The sequence below is a fragment of the Scyliorhinus torazame genome, chromosome 17 (genome assembly GCF_047496885.1).
Source record: "Scyliorhinus torazame isolate Kashiwa2021f chromosome 17, sScyTor2.1, whole genome shotgun sequence".
Classification (NCBI taxonomy): Eukaryota; Metazoa; Chordata; class Chondrichthyes; order Carcharhiniformes; family Scyliorhinidae; genus Scyliorhinus; species Scyliorhinus torazame.
In genome coordinates this window covers 109,117,885-109,139,540 of record NC_092723.1, presented here as the reverse complement: position 1 = coordinate 109,139,540, position 21,656 = coordinate 109,117,885, and the positions used below count along the sequence as shown (strand labels likewise).

General features: G+C 60.2%; 2 protein-coding genes across 5 annotated transcripts in view; both read right to left on the bottom strand.

The window, feature by feature from the left end:
* rps2 (ribosomal protein S2) overlaps positions 1 to 21,656 on the bottom strand; it is a 112,727-nt gene that overhangs the window by 31,825 nt on the left and 59,246 nt on the right. The window lies entirely within an intron of this gene.
* Positions 1 to 21,656, bottom strand: part of rnf151 (ring finger protein 151) — a 91,751-nt gene that overhangs the window by 23,379 nt on the left and 46,716 nt on the right. Inside the window, exon 1 of one of the 4 annotated variants that reach the window (XM_072480861.1) lies at positions 17,914 to 18,072. The exons of 1 other annotated variant lie outside the window; for it this stretch is intronic. Coding sequence is in view for 2 of the 3 variants with exons in the window: in XM_072480859.1 (XP_072336960.1) it covers positions 17,617 to 17,661 (45 nt within the window). In the remaining variant the exon portion in view is untranslated. Of the gene's footprint in view, positions 1 to 17,616; positions 17,687 to 17,913; positions 18,073 to 21,656 lie in introns of those variants that run through there. 2 more of the 4 variants (XM_072480860.1, XM_072480859.1) reach the window with 2 other exon arrangements.

Genomic DNA, 21,656 nt, shown 5'->3' with positions numbered 1-21,656 from the left:
ATAGACACTAGATTGACCTCAGCTGGAATATGGAGTTCAGTTTGGGGCCACACTCAAGATGCAGGCATCAGAGAGTGCACAGAAAAAAAAACCACGAGTTATAAAAAAGAGATTGGAGAAGTTGGGACAGTTTTCCTCGGAGTAAAAAATGCCGGTATTCAAAATCATGAGGGACCTGGACAACAGCAGATAAGGAGAAACTGTTTCCACTCATGAAAGGATCAAGAACAAGGGGACACATTTAAAATAATTGGCAAAGAAACAAAAAAGAAAAAAGTCACACAAAAAAGAGTTAAGGCCTGAAATGCATTTCCTGGGAGTATGATGGATGCAGGTTTAAGCGAGGCGTTTGAGGGGAAATTAGACGGTTATCTGAAGAGGAAGAAAGTGCAGGCTTAAAGGGAGAGGGAGAAGACGGGGGAGCGGTACCAAGTAATTGCTCATTCGGAAAGCTGGGGAAGACACGTTGGGCTGAATGGTTTTGTGAATTTGTCTTTTTGATGGTCCTGTTGGGATTTGGGACTCATCTTTTGTTCCACATCTCACATTATGCCTATTCTGTGTTGATGGATAGGGTCAAACTAGGTTACCCCAGTGTCAATAGAAAAACAATTCTACAAACTCTGAAAGCGAGCACAATTATAGTCGTTCAATTAAAATCCCAACAATGAAAAGGAAGCCTGAAAATCTAAAATCATAATATTCAAAGGTGCATTACCAGGCACTGTGGCCACCAGTTATCGAAATCCCCAAGGTTCCCATTGGATGGGATTCTCTGTTGCGAGTCCACCCCTCTACTGCCGCTAGTGGGGGTGGAGAATTTGGTGCTCAGCAAAGTCTCCCATCATTGCAGCAGGACCAGAGAATTCCACCATCATGAACGGAGAGAGAATCCCACCCCAGATTATCAAAAAAGAACGTAGGATGATTATAGAACCAGTTAATAAAAAGTCATAAACAACAAGAGCAGATTCTGATAACTGGGAGATTTACAAAAACCTAAAAAATGTGACAGAACAGATAGCATAGCAAGAGTCACAAAGCAGGAATGTAAAAATTAAACATGCAAGTGATATCAAAATCAGCCTTCTTTTTAGGCAAGGGGGCGGGGGGTGAACCGGAGCAATATTCTTAAACTGACATTGCTGCAAGTGAAAAGGATATGTAGAACATGTTAAATAATTATCATGTTTGTATACCATGGAGGAAGAGGTCAGCACACTGGACATTCCAAGGGACATGAATATTGACTTAGGCACTCATTACCACAGCATAATAACAGCAGGCACCCACCTCAGGATTTTGAAGGAAGTGGTGAGAACATTGCAAATGTGCTAATGATAATATTCAAAAATTCTCAGTTCAGGAGCTACTACTTCATGGTGCAAATCACTTCACTATTTTTTTAGAAAACGGAGAGAAGAAACCAGGTAGCCTATCTTCACTCATCAGGAAACGATTAGAGTCTATAAATTAATTTTGAGCTGGTTAGAGAGCCAGTGTGGATTTATAATAGGCAGGTCATATCTGATTAATTGTATTGATTTTTCTCTTTTTAAAAAGAGCTGACATAGTTGTCAAGGGAATGTTTATGGGTATTATTTATATGGACTTCTAGAAGGCATTTGATAAGGTCCCTCATAAGGGTCTGCAGCTAAAGTTTAAGGTAAATTATTGGCCTAGTGAGGAAACTGGCTGAGCAATAGGAGACACAATGGATAGCATGTGATTAGTGGTATTTCACATGCACCTCTATTGGAGCCTCAACTGGTCATTAACTGCTTTGACGAGGAGAAATATTTAGAAATCCAAGCTGCCATGAGGAATTCACCACAATGATTTAACAATTCCAAGCCGGCATGCTCATACATGCCCTGGATGATGGATAGTCTTCCCAGTGCTTCACAAACATTTTCCCACTGCAATGCCATTTTGATTCTTTTAACTTGCCGACCCCAGACTGAGTGCAAGGAGAGAAAGTGGAGTGTGCTTGGGAAGGGAGTAAAGAGTGTCGGTGGGTGGAAGGGGTGGGGGACTGGGGTTGAGGGGGGGGGGGGGGACTGGGGTTGAGGGGGGGGGGGGGGGACTGGGGTTGAGGGGGGGGGGGGGGGACTGGGTTGAGGGGGGGGGACTGGGGTTGAGGGGGGGGGGACTGGGGTTGAGGGGGGGGGACTGGGGTTGAGGGGGGGGGACTGGGGTTGAGGGGGGGGGACTGGGGTTGAGGGGGGGGGACTGGGGTTGAGGGGGGGGACTGGGGTTGAGGGGGGGGGGACTGGGGTTGAGGGGGGGGGACTGGGGTTGAGGGGGGGGGACTGGGGTTGAGGGGGGGGGACTGGGGTTGAGGGGGGGGGACTGGGGTTGAGGGGGGGGACTGGGGTTGAGGGGGGGGGACTGGGTTGAGGGGGGGGGACTGGGGTTGAGGGGGGGGGACTGGGGTTGAGGGGGGGGGACTGGGGTTGAGGGGGGGGACTGGGTTGAGGGGGGGGACTGGGGTTGAGGGGGGGGGACTGGGGTTGAGGGGGGGGGACTGGGGTTGAGGGGGGGGGACTGGGGTTGAGGGGGGGGGACTGGGGTTGAGGGGGGGGGACTGGGGTTGAGGGGGGGGGACTGGGGTTGAGGGGGGGGGACTGGGGTTGAGGGGGGGGGACTGGGGTTGAGGGGGGGGGACTGGGGTTGAGGGGGGGGACTGGGGTTGAGGGGGGGGGACTGGGGTTGAGGGGGGGGGACTGGGGTTGAGGGGGGGGGCTGGGGTTGAGGGGGGGGGACTGGGGTTGAGGGGGGGGGACTGGGGTTGAGGGGGGGGGACTGGGGTTGAGGGGGGGGGACTGGGGTTGAGGGGGGGGGACTGGGGTTGAGGGGGGGGGACTGGGGTTGAGGGGGGGGGACTGGGGTTGAGGGGGGGGGACTGGGTTGAGGGGGGGGGACTGGGGTTGAGGGGGGGGGACTGGGGTTGAGGGGGGGGGACTGGGGTTGAGGGGGGGGACTGGGGTTGAGGGGGGGGGACTGGGTTGAGGGGGGGGACTGGGGTTGAGGGGGGGGGACTGGGGTTGAGGGGGGGGGACTGGGGTTGAGGGGGGGGGACTGGGGTTGAGGGGGGGGGACTGGGGTTGAGGGGGGGGGACTGGGGTTGAGGGGGGGGGACTGGGGTTGAGGGGGGGGGACTGGGGTGAGGGGGGGGGACTGGGGTTGAGGGGGGGGGACTGGGGTTGAGGGGGGGGACTGGGGTTGAGGGGGGGGGACTGGGGTTGAGGGGGGGGGACTGGGTTGAGGGGGGGGGACTGGGGTTGAGGGGGGGGGACTGGGGTTGAGGGGGGGGGACTGGGGTTGAGGGGGGGGGGACTGGGGTTGAGGGGGGGGACTGGGGTTGAGGGGGGGGGACTGGGGTTGAGGGGGGGGGACTGGGGTTGAGGGGGGGGGACTGGGTTGAGGGGGGGGGGACTGGGGTTGAGGGGGGGGGGACTGGGTTGAGGGGGGGGGGACTGGGGTTGAGGGGGGGGGGACTGGGGTTGAGGGGGGGGGACTGGGTTGAGGGGGGGGGGACTGGGGTTGAGGGGGGGGGACTGGGGTTGAGGGGGGGGGGACTGGGGTTGAGGGGGGGGGGGACTGGGGTTGAGGGGGGGGGGACTGGGGTTGAGGGGGGGGGGACTGGGGTGAGGGGGGGGGGACTGGGGTTGAGGGGGGGGACTGGGGTTGAGGGGGGGGGACTGGGGTTGAGGGGGGGGGGACTGGGGTTGAGGGGGGGGGGACTGGGGTTGAGGGGGGGGGACTGGGGTTGAGGGGGGGGACTGGGGTTGAGGGGGGGGGGACTGGGGTTGAGGGGGGGGACTGGGGTTGAGGGGGGGGACTGGGGTTGAGGGGGGGGGACTGGGTTGAGGGGGGGGGACTGGGGTTGAGGGGGGGGACTGGGGTTGAGGGGGGGGACTGGGGTTGAGGGGGGGGGACTGGGGTTGAGGGGGGGGGGACTGGGGTTGAGGGGGGGGGACTGGGGTTGAGGGGGGGGGACTGGGGTTGAGGGGGGGGGGACTGGGGTTGAGGGGGGGGGACTGGGGTTGAGGGGGGGGGACTGGGGTTGAGGGGGGGGACTGGGTTGAGGGGGGGGGGACTGGGGTTGAGGGGGGGGGACTGGGGTTGAGGGGGGGGGACTGGGGTTGAGGGGGGGGGACTGGGTTGAGGGGGGGGGGGGACTGGGTTGAGGGGGGGGGACTGGGGTTGAGGGGGGGGGACTGGGGTTGAGGGGGGGGGGGACTGGGGTTGAGGGGGGGGACTGGGGTTGAGGGGGGGGACTGGGGTTGAGGGGGGGGGACTGGGGTGAGGGGGGGGGACTGGGTTGAGGGGGGGGGACTGGGGTTGAGGGGGGGGGACTGGGGTTGAGGGGGGGGGACTGGGGTTGAGGGGGGGGGACTGGGGTTGAGGGGGGGGGACTGGGGTTGAGGGGGGGGGACTGGGGTTGAGGGGGGGGGGACTGGGGTTGAGGGGGGGGGACTGGGTTGAGGGGGGGGGACTGGGGTTGAGGGGGGGGGACTGGGGTTGAGGGGGGGGGACTGGGGTTGAGGGGGGGGGACTGGGGTTGAGGGGGGGGGACTGGGGTTGAGGGGGGGGGACTGGGGTTGAGGGGGGGGGACTGGGGTTGAGGGGGGGGGACTGGGGTTGAGGGGGGGGACTGGGGTTGAGGGGGGGGGACTGGGGTTGAGGGGGGGGGACTGGGGTTGAGGGGGGGGGACTGGGGTTGAGGGGGGGGGACTGGGGTTGAGGGGGGGGGACTGGGGTTGAGGGGGGGGGACTGGGGTTGAGGGGGGGGGACTGGGGTTGAGGGGGGGGGACTGGGGTTGAGGGGGGGGGACTGGGGTTGAGGGGGGGGGACTGGGGTTGAGGGGGGGGGACTGGGGTTGAGGGGGGGGGACTGGGGTTGAGGGGGGGGGACTGGGGTTGAGGGGGGGGGACTGGGGTTGAGGGGGGGGGACTGGGGTTGAGGGGGGGGGACTGGGGTTGAGGGGGGGGGACTGGGGTTGAGGGGGGGGGACTGGGGTTGAGGGGGGGGGACTGGGGTTGAGGGGGGGGGACTGGGGTTGAGGGGGGGGGACTGGGGTTGAGGGGGGGGGACTGGGGTTGAGGGGGGGGGACTGGGGTTGAGGGGGGGGGACTGGGGTTGAGGGGGGGGGACTGGGGTTGAGGGGGGGGGACTGGGGTTGAGGGGGGGGGACTGGGGTTGAGGGGGGGGGACTGGGGTTGAGGGGGGGGGACTGGGGTTGAGGGGGGGGGACTGGGGTTGAGGGGGGGGGACTGGGGTTGAGGGGGGGGGACTGGGGTTGAGGGGGGGGGACTGGGGTTGAGGGGGGGGGACTGGGGTTGAGGGGGGGGGACTGGGGTTGAGGGGGGGGGACTGGGGTTGAGGGGGGGGGACTGGGGTTGAGGGGGGGGGACTGGGGTTGAGGGGGGGGGACTGGGGTTGAGGGGGGGGGACTGGGGTTGAGGGGGGGGGACTGGGGTTGAGGGGGGGGGACTGGGGTTGAGGGGGGGGGACTGGGGTTGAGGGGGGGGGACTGGGGTTGAGGGGGGGGGACTGGGGTTGAGGGGGGGGGACTGGGGTTGAGGGGGGGGGACTGGGGTTGAGGGGGGGGGACTGGGGTTGAGGGGGGGGGACTGGGGTTGAGGGGGGGGGACTGGGGTTGAGGGGGGGGGACTGGGGTTGAGGGGGGGGGGACTGGGGTTGAGGGGGGGGGACTGGGGTTGAGGGGGGGGGACTGGGGTTGAGGGGGGGGGGACTGGGGTTGAGGGGGGGGGACTGGGGTTGAGGGGGGGGGACTGGGGTTGAGGGGGGGGGACTGGGGTTGAGGGGGGGGGACTGGGGTTGAGGGGGGGGGACTGGGGTTGAGGGGGGGGGACTGGGGTTGAGGGGGGGGGACTGGGGTTGAGGGGGGGGGACTGGGGTTGAGGGGGGGGGACTGGGGTTGAGGGGGGGGGACTGGGGTTGAGGGGGGGGGACTGGGGTTGAGGGGGGGGGACTGGGGTTGAGGGGGGGGGACTGGGGTTGAGGGGGGGGGACTGGGGTTGAGGGGGGGGGACTGGGGTTGAGGGGGGGGGACTGGGGTTGAGGGGGGGGGACTGGGGTTGAGGGGGGGGGACTGGGGTTGAGGGGGGGGGACTGGGGTTGAGGGGGGGGGACTGGGGTTGAGGGGGGGGGACTGGGGTTGAGGGGGGGGGGACTGGGGTTGAGGGGGGGGGACTGGGGTTGAGGGGGGGGGACTGGGGTTGAGGGGGGGGGACTGGGGTTGAGGGGGGGGGACTGGGGTTGAGGGGGGGGGACTGGGGTTGAGGGGGGGGGACTGGGGTTGAGGGGGGGGGACTGGGGTTGAGGGGGGGGGACTGGGGTTGAGGGGGGGGGACTGGGGTTGAGGGGGGGGGACTGGGGTTGAGGGGGGGGGACTGGGGTTGAGGGGGGGGGACTGGGGTTGAGGGGGGGGGACTGGGGTTGAGGGGGGGGGACTGGGGTTGAGGGGGGGGGACTGGGGTTGAGGGGGGGGGACTGGGGTTGAGGGGGGGGGACTGGGGTTGAGGGGGGGGGACTGGGGTTGAGGGGGGGGGACTGGGGTTGAGGGGGGGGGACTGGGGTTGAGGGGGGGGGACTGGGGTTGAGGGGGGGGGACTGGGGTTGAGGGGGGGGGACTGGGGTTGAGGGGGGGGGACTGGGGTTGAGGGGGGGGGACTGGGGTTGAGGGGGGGGGGACTGGGGTTGAGGGGGGGGGACTGGGGTTGAGGGGGGGGGACTGGGGTTGAGGGGGGGGGACTGGGGTTGAGGGGGGGGGACTGGGGTTGAGGGGGGGGGACTGGGGTTGAGGGGGGGGGACTGGGGTTGAGGGGGGGGGACTGGGGTTGAGGGGGGGGGACTGGGGTTGAGGGGGGGGGACTGGGGTTGAGGGGGGGGGACTGGGGTTGAGGGGGGGGGACTGGGGTTGAGGGGGGGGGACTGGGGTTGAGGGGGGGGGACTGGGGTTGAGGGGGGGGGACTGGGGTTGAGGGGGGGGGACTGGGGTTGAGGGGGGGGGACTGGGGTTGAGGGGGGGGGACTGGGGTTGAGGGGGGGGGACTGGGGTTGAGGGGGGGGGACTGGGGTTGAGGGGGGGGGACTGGGGTTGAGGGGGGGGGACTGGGGTTGAGGGGGGGGGACTGGGGTTGAGGGGGGGGGACTGGGGTTGAGGGGGGGGGACTGGGGTTGAGGGGGGGGGACTGGGGTTGAGGGGGGGGGACTGGGGTTGAGGGGGGGGGACTGGGGTTGAGGGGGGGGGACTGGGGTTGAGGGGGGGGGGACTGGGGTTGAGGGGGGGGGACTGGGGTTGAGGGGGGGGGACTGGGGTTGAGGGGGGGGGACTGGGGTTGAGGGGGGGGGACTGGGGTTGAGGGGGGGGGACTGGGGTTGAGGGGGGGGGACTGGGGTTGAGGGGGGGGGACTGGGGTTGAGGGGGGGGGACTGGGGTTGAGGGGGGGGGACTGGGGTTGAGGGGGGGGGACTGGGGTTGAGGGGGGGGGACTGGGGTTGAGGGGGGGGGACTGGGGTTGAGGGGGGGGGACTGGGGTTGAGGGGGGGGGACTGGGGTTGAGGGGGGGGGACTGGGGTTGAGGGGGGGGGACTGGGGTTGAGGGGGGGGGACTGGGGTTGAGGGGGGGGGACTGGGGTTGAGGGGGGGGGACTGGGGTTGAGGGGGGGGGACTGGGGTTGAGGGGGGGGGACTGGGGTTGAGGGGGGGGGACTGGGGTTGAGGGGGGGGGACTGGGGTTGAGGGGGGGGGACTGGGGTTGAGGGGGGGGGACTGGGGTTGAGGGGGGGGGACTGGGGTTGAGGGGGGGGGACTGGGGTTGAGGGGGGGGGACTGGGGTTGAGGGGGGGGGACTGGGGTTGAGGGGGGGGGACTGGGGTTGAGGGGGGGGGACTGGGGTTGAGGGGGGGGGACTGGGGTTGAGGGGGGGGGACTGGGGTTGAGGGGGGGGGACTGGGGTTGAGGGGGGGGGACTGGGGTTGAGGGGGGGGGACTGGGGTTGAGGGGGGGGGACTGGGGTTGAGGGGGGGGGACTGGGGTTGAGGGGGGGGGACTGGGGTTGAGGGGGGGGGACTGGGGTTGAGGGGGGGGGACTGGGGTTGAGGGGGGGGGACTGGGGTTGAGGGGGGGGGACTGGGGTTGAGGGGGGGGGACTGGGGTTGAGGGGGGGGGACTGGGGTTGAGGGGGGGGGACTGGGGTTGAGGGGGGGGGACTGGGGTTGAGGGGGGGGGACTGGGGTTGAGGGGGGGGGACTGGGGTTGAGGGGGGGGGACTGGGGTTGAGGGGGGGGGACTGGGGTTGAGGGGGGGGGACTGGGGTTGAGGGGGGGGGACTGGGGTTGAGGGGGGGGGACTGGGGTTGAGGGGGGGGGACTGGGGTTGAGGGGGGGGGACTGGGGTTGAGGGGGGGGGACTGGGGTTGAGGGGGGGGGACTGGGGTTGAGGGGGGGGGACTGGGGTTGAGGGGGGGGGACTGGGGTTGAGGGGGGGGGACTGGGGTTGAGGGGGGGGGACTGGGGTTGAGGGGGGGGGACTGGGGTTGAGGGGGGGGGACTGGGGTTGAGGGGGGGGGACTGGGGTTGAGGGGGGGGGACTGGGGTTGAGGGGGGGGGACTGGGGTTGAGGGGGGGGGACTGGGGTTGAGGGGGGGGGACTGGGGTTGAGGGGGGGGGACTGGGGTTGAGGGGGGGGGACTGGGGTTGAGGGGGGGGGACTGGGGTTGAGGGGGGGGGACTGGGGTTGAGGGGGGGGGACTGGGGTTGAGGGGGGGGGACTGGGGTTGAGGGGGGGGGACTGGGGTTGAGGGGGGGGGACTGGGGTTGAGGGGGGGGGACTGGGGTTGAGGGGGGGGGACTGGGGTTGAGGGGGGGGGACTGGGGTTGAGGGGGGGGGACTGGGGTTGAGGGGGGGGGACTGGGGTTGAGGGGGGGGGACTGGGGTTGAGGGGGGGGGACTGGGGTTGAGGGGGGGGGACTGGGGTTGAGGGGGGGGGACTGGGGTTGAGGGGGGGGGACTGGGGTTGAGGGGGGGGGACTGGGGTTGAGGGGGGGGGACTGGGGTTGAGGGGGGGGGACTGGGGTTGAGGGGGGGGGACTGGGGTTGAGGGGGGGGGACTGGGGTTGAGGGGGGGGGACTGGGGTTGAGGGGGGGGGACTGGGGTTGAGGGGGGGGGACTGGGGTTGAGGGGGGGGGACTGGGGTTGAGGGGGGGGGACTGGGGTTGAGGGGGGGGGACTGGGGTTGAGGGGGGGGGACTGGGGTTGAGGGGGGGGGACTGGGGTTGAGGGGGGGGGACTGGGGTTGAGGGGGGGGGACTGGGGTTGAGGGGGGGGGACTGGGGTTGAGGGGGGGGGACTGGGGTTGAGGGGGGGGGACTGGGGTTGAGGGGGGGGGACTGGGGTTGAGGGGGGGGGACTGGGGTTGAGGGGGGGGGACTGGGGTTGAGGGGGGGGGACTGGGGTTGAGGGGGGGGGACTGGGGTTGAGGGGGGGGGACTGGGGTTGAGGGGGGGGGACTGGGGTTGAGGGGGGGGGACTGGGGTTGAGGGGGGGGGACTGGGGTTGAGGGGGGGGGACTGGGGTTGAGGGGGGGGGACTGGGGTTGAGGGGGGGGGACTGGGGTTGAGGGGGGGGGACTGGGGTTGAGGGGGGGGGACTGGGGTTGAGGGGGGGGGACTGGGGTTGAGGGGGGGGGACTGGGGTTGAGGGGGGGGGACTGGGGTTGAGGGGGGGGGACTGGGGTTGAGGGGGGGGGACTGGGGTTGAGGGGGGGGGACTGGGGTTGAGGGGGGGGGACTGGGGTTGAGGGGGGGGGACTGGGGTTGAGGGGGGGGGACTGGGGTTGAGGGGGGGGGACTGGGGTTGAGGGGGGGGGACTGGGGTTGAGGGGGGGGGACTGGGGTTGAGGGGGGGGGACTGGGGTTGAGGGGGGGGGACTGGGGTTGAGGGGGGGGGACTGGGGTTGAGGGGGGGGGACTGGGGTTGAGGGGGGGGGACTGGGGTTGAGGGGGGGGGACTGGGGTTGAGGGGGGGGGACTGGGGTTGAGGGGGGGGGACTGGGGTTGAGGGGGGGGGACTGGGGTTGAGGGGGGGGGACTGGGGTTGAGGGGGGGGGACTGGGGTTGAGGGGGGGGGACTGGGGTTGAGGGGGGGGGACTGGGGTTGAGGGGGGGGGACTGGGGTTGAGGGGGGGGGACTGGGGTTGAGGGGGGGGGACTGGGGTTGAGGGGGGGGGACTGGGGTTGAGGGGGGGGGACTGGGGTTGAGGGGGGGGGACTGGGGTTGAGGGGGGGGGACTGGGGTTGAGGGGGGGGGACTGGGGTTGAGGGGGGGGGACTGGGGTTGAGGGGGGGGGACTGGGGTTGAGGGGGGGGGACTGGGGTTGAGGGGGGGGGACTGGGGTTGAGGGGGGGGGACTGGGGTTGAGGGGGGGGGACTGGGGTTGAGGGGGGGGGACTGGGGTTGAGGGGGGGGGACTGGGGTTGAGGGGGGGGGACTGGGGTTGAGGGGGGGGGACTGGGGTTGAGGGGGGGGGACTGGGGTTGAGGGGGGGGGACTGGGGTTGAGGGGGGGGGACTGGGGTTGAGGGGGGGGGACTGGGGTTGAGGGGGGGGGACTGGGGTTGAGGGGGGGGGACTGGGGTTGAGGGGGGGGGACTGGGGTTGAGGGGGGGGGACTGGGGTTGAGGGGGGGGGACTGGGGTTGAGGGGGGGGGACTGGGGTTGAGGGGGGGGGGACTGGGGTTGAGGGGGGGGGACTGGGGTTGAGGGGGGGGGACTGGGGTTGAGGGGGGGGGGACTGGGGTTGAGGGGGGGGGACTGGGGTTGAGGGGGGGGGGACTGGGGTTGAGGGGGGGGGACTGGGGTTGAGGGGGGGGGGACTGGGGTTGAGGGGGGGGGGACTGGGGTTGAGGGGGGGGGGACTGGGGTTGAGGGGGGGGGACTGGGGTTGAGGGGGGGGGACTGGGGTTGAGGGGGGGGGACTGGGGTTGAGGGGGGGGGACTGGGGTTGAGGGGGGGGGGACTGGGGTTGAGGGGGGGGGGACTGGGGTTGAGGGGGGGGGGACTGGGGTTGAGGGGGGGGGGACTGGGGTTGAGGGGGGGGGGACTGGGGTTGAGGGGGGGGGGACTGGGGTTGAGGGGGGGGGGACTGGGGTTGAGGGGGGGGGGACTGGGGTTGAGGGGGGGGGGACTGGGGTTGAGGGGGGGGGGACTGGGGTTGAGGGGGGGGGGACTGGGGTTGAGGGGGGGGGGACTGGGGTTGAGGGGGGGGGGACTGGGGTTGAGGGGGGGGGGACTGGGGTTGAGGGGGGGGGGACTGGGGTTGAGGGGGGGGGGACTGGGGTTGAGGGGGGGGGGACTGGGGTTGAGGGGGGGGGGACTGGGGTTGAGGGGGGGGGGACTGGGGTTGAGGGGGGGGGGACTGGGGTTGAGGGGGGGGGGACTGGGGTTGAGGGGGGGGGGACTGGGGTTGAGGGGGGGGGACTGGGGTTGAGGGGGGGGGACTGGGGTTGAGGGGGGGGGACTGGGGTTGAGGGGGGGGGGACTGGGGTTGAGGGGGGGGGACTGGGGTTGAGGGGGGGGGACTGGGGTTGAGGGGGGGGGACTGGGGTTGAGGGGGGGGGACTGGGGTTGAGGGGGGGGGACTGGGGTTGAGGGGGGGGGACTGGGGTTGAGGGGGGGGGACTGGGGTTGAGGGGGGGGGACTGGGGTTGAGGGGGGGGGACTGGGGTTGAGGGGGGGGGACTGGGGTTGAGGGGGGGGGACTGGGGTTGAGGGGGGGGGACTGGGGTTGAGGGGGGGGGACTGGGGTTGAGGGGGGGGGACTGGGGTTGAGGGGGGGGGACTGGGGTTGAGGGGGGGGGACTGGGGTTGAGGGGGGGGGGACTGGGGTTGAGGGGGGGGGGACTGGGGTTGAGGGGGGGGGGGACTGGGGTTGAGGGGGGGGGAGAACTGGGGTTGAGGGGGGGGGGAGAACTGGGGTTGAGGGGGGGGGGAGAACTGGGGTTGAGGGGGGGGGGAGAACTGGGGTTGAGGGGGGGGGGGAGAACTGGGGTTGAGGGGGGGGGGGAGAACTGGGGTTGAGGGGGGGGGGAGAACTGGGGTTGAGGGGGGGGGGAGAACTGGGGTTGAGGGGGGGGGGAGAACTGGGGTTGAGGGGGGGGGGGGAGAACTGGGGTTGAGGGGGGGGGGGAGAACTGGGGTTGAGGGGGGGGGGAGAACTGGGGTTGAGGGGGGGGGGAGAACTGGGGTTGAGGGGGGGGGGAGAACTGGGGTTGAGGGGGGGGGGGGAGAACTGGGGTTGAGGGGGGGGGGGGGAGAACTGGGGTTGAGGGGGGGGGGGAGAACTGGGGTTGAGGGGGGGGGGGGAGAACTGGGGTTGGGGGGGGGGGAGAACTGGGGTTGAGGGGGGGGGGAGAACTGGGGTTGAGGGGGGGGGGGGAGAACTGGGGTTGAGGGGGGGGGGGAGAACTGGGGTTGAGGGGGGGGGGGAGAACTGGGGTTGAGGGGGGGGGAGAACTGGGGTTGAGGGGGGGGGGGGGAGAACTGGGGTTGAGGGGGGGGGACTGGGGTTGAGGGGGGGGGGGAGAACTGGGGTTGAGGGGGGGGGACTGGGGTTGAGGGGGGGGGGGACTGGGGTTGAGGGGGGGGGGACTGGGGTTGAGGGGGGGGGGAGAACTGGGGTTGAGGGGGGGGGGGAGAACTGGGGTTGAGGGGGGGGGGGAGAACTGGGGTTGAGGGGGGGGGGAGAACTGGGGTTGAGGGGGGGGGGAGAACTGGGGTTGAGGGGGGGGGGACTGGGGTTGAGGGGGGGGGGGACTGGGGTTGAGGGGGGGGGGGACTGGGGTTGAGGGGGGGGGGGACTGGGGTTGAGGGGGGGGGGGACTGGGGTTGAGGGGGGGGGGGACTGGGGTTGAGGGGGGGGGGGACTGGGGTTGAGGGGGGGGGGGACTGGGGTTGAGGGGGGGGGGACTGGGGTTGAGGGGGGGGGGGGACTGGGGTTGAGGGGGGGGGGGACTGGGGTTGAGGGGGGGGGGGACTGGGGTTGAGGGGGGGGGGACTGGGGTTGAGGGGGGGGGGACTGGGGTTGAGGGGGGGGGGACTGGGGTTGAGGGGGGGGGGACTGGGGTTGAGGGGGGGGGGACTGGGGTTGAGGGGGGGGGGACTGGGGTTGAGGGGGGGGGGAACTGGGGTTGAGGGGGGGGGGGAACTGGGGTTGAGGGGGGGGGGACTGGGGTTGGGGGGGGGGACTGGGGTTGAGGGGGGGGGGGGGGGGGAGAAACTGGGGTTGAGAAGTGATGCCATTTTGAAGGCTCTGAACGGATCCAGCAACCAGAAAAATAGAATTTCTCCACCTTATCCAAGGCAATTAATTAAGCAACTAATTAGTTCAGTAACAAGCTTCACCAATCTGCTCCTTCGTGTAACTACACAAGCAACATAAACACAATTGATTGACAGTGGTATTCACTAGAAAAATAGTGGTATTCACTAGAAAAATAGTAAGAGTCAATCGAGATATTTATCAGGCCACAAGTAGAATTTAGATTCATTGCAATTTATTTCGTCAAAAAGGTATCCTGTTAGCTTAAAACAAAAGTCTAAAAGACAATCACATTAGTAACAGTACACCAAGTGTGATCGAATCAAGCTTATCACTTTCCACACAAGAGAACATAATAAAAAGGTGGGTCACATTAAGGACCTGTAATTATTTATATTGAAAATCTATTGGCTACCGTGAACCGGAATGGTCCAAAAATCCTCCAACTACTGGTTTTACTTGTCGTCACTGTGGGAAGTGGTGAGCGGGTGGGGTGCAAGACAGACAAGTAGAATATTGATAGGTCAAACTAATTGGCAGCAAAATGGAGGCCAACTCGGTCTGATCACTGAATAACCAGCCATACTCTCACCAGGAGACAAAAGTTCTATCAAAGTGGCCAATTGCAAGAGTTCTATTAGGGCCTAGTTTCATTTCCATAGTAGTCATTGCTGCCTCAGTGGTGGGGACCCATGGGTTAGATTGAACATAGAAAATACAGCACAGGGCTGCATGTTAGTGCCACTTCAGTATATTTTTCTTTGCTATGCTCTCTGATGCCCTCCATAATGTTGAGCCTGGCATCAAAACCAGATATTGCATGCTACTCAATTGGAAATGACTGGACAAAGACCAAGGTCTCAAAAGGTCATACTTCACAATTTCCTGTTGATGACTGCTGGTTCAGAGCTCTGGGCATGCAATGTAGCATGGTCTTATTCTCCAACATGTGCAATAACTTCAGCCTTATATCAGCACAAGGAAATCGAAGTAACGTACTAGCCCACTCCAGGAAAGCCCTATTTTCTGCCCATGGTTTCAGTCCATGACCTATCAAGCAGTGGGAAAGTTAATTATCTCAGCAGTACACGTTCTGGGGCATCTGTATTGATGATGAAACACATGCAAGAATTGTCAAAGCAAGTGTAGCCTTTGGCAGACTTAACATCAGAGTGGGAATTAATAGGAATAAGTCTGCCTACCAAACAATAGTCTGGTCCACTTTATTCTACACATGAAACTTGGACTGTGTATCAGTGTCATGGCAAGATGCTCAATTTGAAAGTTTCTGAAGATCAGATGGTAGGATGAAAATATGACAGTGCTCACCTGAGCTGGCATTGCCAAGCACCCACATCATGTGATAGTCACAGCTGAACTGGACTGGTCATGTAGCCAGAATCAAAGCAACATTTTCTAAATTGTAGCATAATTTTTTTTAATTGAGCTGCAACTATAGAAAGCTCTGGTTAGGTAACACCTGGACTGCTGTGTTCAGTGATGGGGTGCCACACCTTAGGTAGGATAAACTGGCATTGGAGCAAAATAGATTGATCAAAAACTCCAGGGTGTTAAGTGTACCAAAGAGGGGTTACACAAACAAGCATTATATTCTCTGGGGGTTATCTGATCAAAACTTAGGATTGCTAGTTGGGGAGTCTAGGCCTAGGGGACATGGTCTAAAAGAGAGATCTCACAGAATGATGGAATAAGCTTCAATCACTAAATAGCCTACTCTGTTCTCCCTCTAGAGCAGCAGTGGTTAGCACTGCTGCCTCAGCACCGAGGTCCCAGGTTCAATCCCGACCCTGGGTCACTGTCAGTGTGGAGTTTGCACATTCGCCTTATGCTTGCGTGGGTTTCACCCCCAAAACCCAAAAGATGTGCAGGGTAGGTGGATTGGCCATGGTAAATTGCCCTTAATTTAAAAATTAATTTGTTTAGAGCCACCTAGACATGGACACTGCCTTAGAAGAGTCAGGAAGCCAGAACGACCTTCCTTACAGGTTGAGCGTACTTAGCCCCCTACTCTACTCCCTGTACACACTACTGCGTGGCAAAATTTGGTTCCAACTCCATCTACATGTTTGCTGACGATATGACCACAGTGCGCCGGATCTCAAATAATGACGAGCCAGAATATAGGAGGGACATTGAGAACCTAGTGGAGTGGTCCAGCGACAACAATCTCTCCCTCAATGCCAGCAAAACTAAAGAGCTGGTCATTGACTTCAGGAAGCAAAGTATTGTACACACCCCTGTCAGCATCAACGGAGCCAAGTTGGAGATGGGTTAGCTGTTTTAAATTCCTAGGGGTGCACATCTCCAAAAATCTGTCCTGGTCCACCCACGTCGACGCTACCAAGAAAACAACAGCGTCTATACTTCCTCAGGAAACTAAGGAAATTTGGCATGTCCACATAGATGCAACATAGAAAGCATCCTATCTGGCTGCATCACAGCCTGGTATGGCAACTGCTCGGCCCAGGACCGCAAGAAACTTCAGAGAATCGTGAACACCGCCCAGTCCATCATACGAACCTGCCTCCCATCCACTGACTCCATCTACACCTCCCGCTGCCTGGGGAAAGCAGGCACCATAATCAAAGATCCCTCCCACCCGGCTTATTCACTCTTCCAACTTCTTCCATCGGGCAGGAGATACAGAAGTCTGAGAACACGCACAAACAGACTCAAAAACAGCTTCTTCCCCACTGTCACCAGACTCCTAAATGACCCTCTTATGGACTGATTTCATTAACACTACACCCTGTATGCATCATCCGATGCCAGTGCTTCTGTAGTTACATTGTATATGTTGTGTTGTCCTATTATGTATTTTCTTTTATTCCCTTTTCTTCCCATGTACTTAATCTGTTGAGCTGCTCGCAGAAAAACACTTTTCACTGTACCTCGGTACACACAATAAACAAATCCAATCCAAGCTCATTCCTCATCGGTGAACAAACCATTACACCTCTTAATAAGAGTTACTGGTGTTTGTGATCCTTGTAGAGTACTTTGATGCATTCCTCAATCATGGGAGAGGTGCACAATTTTGCAGTAGGAACATTTAGCAATGAGGAAGTTCGGAGATCATTAGCAAGGCTGGGTGAGATGCTAGAATCACAATGGGAAAGTGATTCGCTGGAGCGAGCTAGAGTCCTGGCTGGAGCGAGCTGGAATCCAATTGTATATAACAAATAATGACTACACAGTTTAATGACTGTTGTCAAGTTGTTTGCTGCCAACCCATCATCTAACAACAATCAAACCATTTTGCAATAGACACTTGGATTTTAAGCACTTCTGCCATAAAGCACCAGGGACTCAGGTTAAACTCCAATCTTGGGTGACTTGTGTGGAGTTTCCACATTCTCCCAGTGTCTCCAGGAGTTTCCTTCAGGTGTTCCGATTTCCTCCCACAGTGCAGTAGGGTGGATTGGCCATGCTAAAATTGCCCCTCAAGTGTCAAAAGGTGTGTAGGTTAGGTGGGGTTACAGGGCTAGGACAGGGTCCACGGTAGGATGCTCTTTCAGAGAGTCAGACTCTGGGCAAAATGACCTCCTTCTGCACTGTAGGGATTTGAAAGTGTTGCTCCTACCAGTGATCAATGTCTCACAGCTGTGGGACGTGGGCAAGTTAACTTTCCTTCCATTGCTTAAATTTATTCTTGGTAATTAATAAAAGGCACATCATTTCAGTGTGACTGGTTGGGAACAAACTTAAGATGCAACAGAAACAAAATGGCAGACAATAAAAAAAGCAGAGCTAAAGGAACAGAATGGTAGATCAGTTATTTCACTGGTTTGCTCAGGCTGAAAGTTCAGTCCTTTATTCCTGTTGAAAACATACCCAAATTAAAGAGATTTTGGAAATGCTGAAGATTGAGTTCTGAAACTCATGCCTATAAAGCACATCCCTGATCAGAGGGCACAAATCCACTCCAAGAGCACAAATCATTCACATGCATATTCAGAGTAGATTTGGACCAAATGGCATATTTAAATTCAAAAATTGATACTAGAACGGGAAAACCTGGCAGATCTCCAATGCATTGCTCGTGATTAAACTAGTGGGGGGAGGGTCTAAAGAAGTAACATTTAGCTCTTTATCTGGGCACACCAGTAAAAGGCACCTCATGTGAACAGTCCAAAGGAGGACACATTCGAATTTGTAATATAAAATATAGTGAGGGGAAAAAACAAAGAGCATGACAATCTATCATTTTCTACCTCTAAGTTAGCAAAATCAAAATCGTACCCGACTAGTTTCCCTCAATAATTGCCTTTGCAAAGGTTTTTGCATTTGGAACACTTAGAAATTGAAACTTATGCAAATGAAGGAGTCGTCCATGTGTCAAAACACCAGGCCTCACGCGGTTTAAAAAAAAACCCTTTACAGACCTCCCTTTCATTTCCCCCCAAAAGTCTCTGAAGAGGGGGGGGGGGGGGGGGGGAATAAAGTAACATCGGGAGAGGCAGAAAGTTACTCAATACCGAGCAAAAAGGGGCAGAGAGGCGCGACTTTGAATGAATAACTGAAAGGGGGGGCCTGTACCTGCGACTCTTCTCCACTCCCCGCCATGCTGCTCCACACTCAATCACCGTGTAGCAAACAGCCCGTTGCAAATATATCCTTTTTCTTCCCGCCCAATCAGATGGTCACGCCCCGACCTCCAATCACATCTCGGACTGTCAGGTGGGATCTGCTGCAAAACTCCACCCAGCAAAGCTCTGCCTCCGGACACTTGACCATCCCGTTGTGATGCTGACCCTGGAGGGTGTGCTTTGTGCTGTCTATCAAAAGTAAGCACAATACAGAAGGCCATGGATTTCACTGAAATGATAATGGATGAATGGGAATTGGGTTCCAAACAGCAGAGTTGAATAGGCCTGCCGTGAATGCCCTGCACTGTGTGGATTGCACTGGAAACATAGTGCAGTGAAAGGCACTTTTAAAAATAAATAAGCGCTTATTTAAAATCAGTCCTCATCTTCATTAGAATGTAGGGACAAGTGGCACGGTGGCACAGTAGTTAGCACTGCTGCCTCAGTGTCAGGGTCCTGGGTTCAATTCTGGCCTTGGGTCACTGTCTGTGGGAGCTTGCACTTTCTCCCCGTGTTGCATGGGTTTCCTCCGGATGTTCTAGTTTCTTCCCACAGTCCAAAGGTGTGCAGGTTAGATGGAGTTATCATATCATAGAATTTACAGTGCAGAAGGAGGCCATTCGGCCCATCGAGTCTGCACCGGCTCTTGTAAAGAGCACCCTACCCAAGGTCAACACCTCCCCCCTATCCCCATAACCCAGTAACCCCACCCAACACTAAGGGCAATTTTGGACACTAAGGGCAATTTATCATGGCCAATCCACCTAACCTGCACATCTTTGGACTGTGGGAGGAAACCGGAGCACCCAGAGGAAACCCACGCACACACGGGGAGAATGTGCAGACTCCGCACAGACAGTGACCCAAGCCGGGAATCGAACCTGGGACCCTGGAGCTGTGAAGCAATTGTGCTATCCACAATGCTACCGTGCTGCTGTTGTGGGGATAGGGCAGGGGAGTGGACCTAGGTGGGGTGCTCTTTCAGAGGGTGTATACTTGATGGGTTGAATGGCCTCTTTCTACACTGCAGGGATTCCATAAATTCAACCCATCGAGCCTGTTTGCCATTCAGTTCGAATTTGACAGATCTGTATCTTACCTGCCTTGGTTCTTTAATAACATCCGTCAATCTCTGTTTTAAAATTTTCAATTGACCCTGCCTCAACAGCTTTTTGGGAGAGAGAACCATAGAAAATCTTTGGGGTACATTTTGCTTCTATCCACGTTTTTTTTAAAAAATCTGCTTTAGGGCTGAAATGTGTTTTCTTTAATAGCTACTTGGACAGAAGATGAAGAACTGTTTTATTTCTATTTTAGAAACATTAATGTAAAAATGTAGATTTTTTTCGAATTAAAAAAAAAGCCCTTCACAATTAGACATACAATTATTAACAGTTATCATTGTTTAAAAGAAGTTCAGTCTGGTAAAATCCCAGAATAACAAAATCGAATAACAAACCCACCACAAAACATTGGAGTTCATATATATTATTCTTGACAAGAATTCTTTTATCATATTTGGTAATAGAAAAAATTACTTTCAACATTTCTACCTCCATGTATCTCTGGTATGCAATGAAGGAAGGTTCTTCATACAGCTTTCAGACTCAATGTCACTTTGTCATAGCGACATACAGAATCACTAATAAAATAAAAAATAATTTTTGCAAAGATAAGTATTAGAACTTGCCTGAGTCCTATAGTTAATCACATCTCGATGTGATCATCAGAATTTTAATTTGTGCTAACATCAGTTATTGGCCTGTACAATGGGAGGAGGAACTATAGCAGACATGTTGGCTACATCCCATGTTAGGTCTACGTCTTGGGTATTGTCCTTAACCGTGGGAATATCCAAGCAGCATCACTGAACTATATGAGATCATCGAGGGGGTCACCCTTTTGTAATAGTCTGCCTTTATTTGTGCCACAAGGGGGAGCACCTCGTGCACATGCACAGAAGCGGTGTCAGACTTTGAGCAGTATCAAAATGTATGGGCTTATTCTATCTTAAAATTAACGTTTGCTATTTTCTACAAATAAATACGTTCTTCAGTAGCTGAGCTCTCTTAGGAAGCCCCGGTTCACTATTTATAATGATTGTACCTGTGACAAGAGCCTTTTGTTCACCACAATTGTTCAATGTTTTGAATAAGAAAAGAAAAGTAAAGAAATAAATATGAAAAATCATAGATAAAATCTCATCGCCCAATGAGGGGTTTGAGACAACTGACAAGTGGGTGTCATTTGAGGTCGGGAGCATAGTGGCGGACTCGGGGATAGGTACGTTATGGTGAGTGGGAAGCTGGAGGGAATGCCGGTGGTAGTAGTGAATGTCTATGCACCAAACTGGGTCAACGTGGAGTTTATGAGGCGGGTGTTGGGGAAGATTCCGGATCTGGACTCACATAGACTGATCATGGGGGGGGGGACAGTTCAATATGGTTATAGATCCAAGGTTGTTTCGGTCGAGTTCAAGGACAGGGAGGATGCCAGCCGCAGCGAAGGAAATAAAATTGTTTATGAAACAGATGGGGGGAGGGTAGATCCGTGGAGATTCGGATGACCAAGAGCGAAGGAATTTTCTTTTTTCTCCCATGTACACAAAGTGATTGATTTTTTCGTTTCGAACAGGGCTTTGCTGGCGGGGGTGGTCGATACCGGGTATTCGGCAATTGTAGTGTTGGACCATGTCCAACACTGGGTGGATTTACGGGTGAGCAAGGAGGGGGGGCCAGCGCCCGCACTGGAGATTGGATGTAGGACTGTTTGCGGATGAGGAGGTGTGCTGGCGGGTGAGGGAGGCCATCCAGAATTATGTGGAGATAAATGGCACAGGGGAGGTTTCGGCAACAACGGTATGGGAGGCACTGAAGGCAGTCGTTAGGGGGGAGCTGATTTCGGTACGAGCTCATAGGGAGAGTGTGGAGCGGGCAGAGATGGAAAGGCTGGCTAGGGAGATACTCCAGGTGGATAGAAGGTACCCGGAAGCCCCAGAGGCGGGCTGTTGAAGGAGCGGCAGAAGCTGCAGATGGAGTTTGGTCTGATATCCACAGGGAAGGCGGTGGGGCACTTGAGGAAGGCGAGAGGGGCGGTATATGAGTATGGGGAGAAGGCCAGTAGGATGCTAGCACACCAGCTCAGGAAAAGGGATGCGGCCAGGGAGGTAGGAAGAGTGAAGGATAGAGGGGGGAACACGATTTTGGACCCAGCGGGGTTGAACGGGGTGTTCAAGGAATTTTATAGTTGGCTGTATGAGTCGGAGCCCCCTGCTGGAGTGGAGGAGATGAGACAATTCTTGGAGGGTTTGGAGTTTCCAAAGGTGGAGGGAGGGTTGGTGGAGGGGTTGGGAGCCCCGATCGGGATTGTGGAAGTAGTAGAGGGATTGGAGACAATGCAGTTGGGTAAGGCCCCGGGACCGGATGGATACCCAGTGGAATTTTATAAGAAGTTTTCTGGGGTGCTGGGTCCGCTGCTGGTGAGGGCATTTAATGAGGCAAGGGAGCAGGGTGTTCTTCCCCCAACAATGTCACAGGCTTCGTTCTTATTGATCCTGAACAATGCGGGTCATACAGGCCAATTACCGTGTTAAAATTTGACGCCAAATTGTTGGCCAAGGTTCTGGCCTCGAGAATAGAGGCTTGTGTACCGGAGGTGATAGGGAAGGACCAGACGGGATTTGTCAAAGGTAAG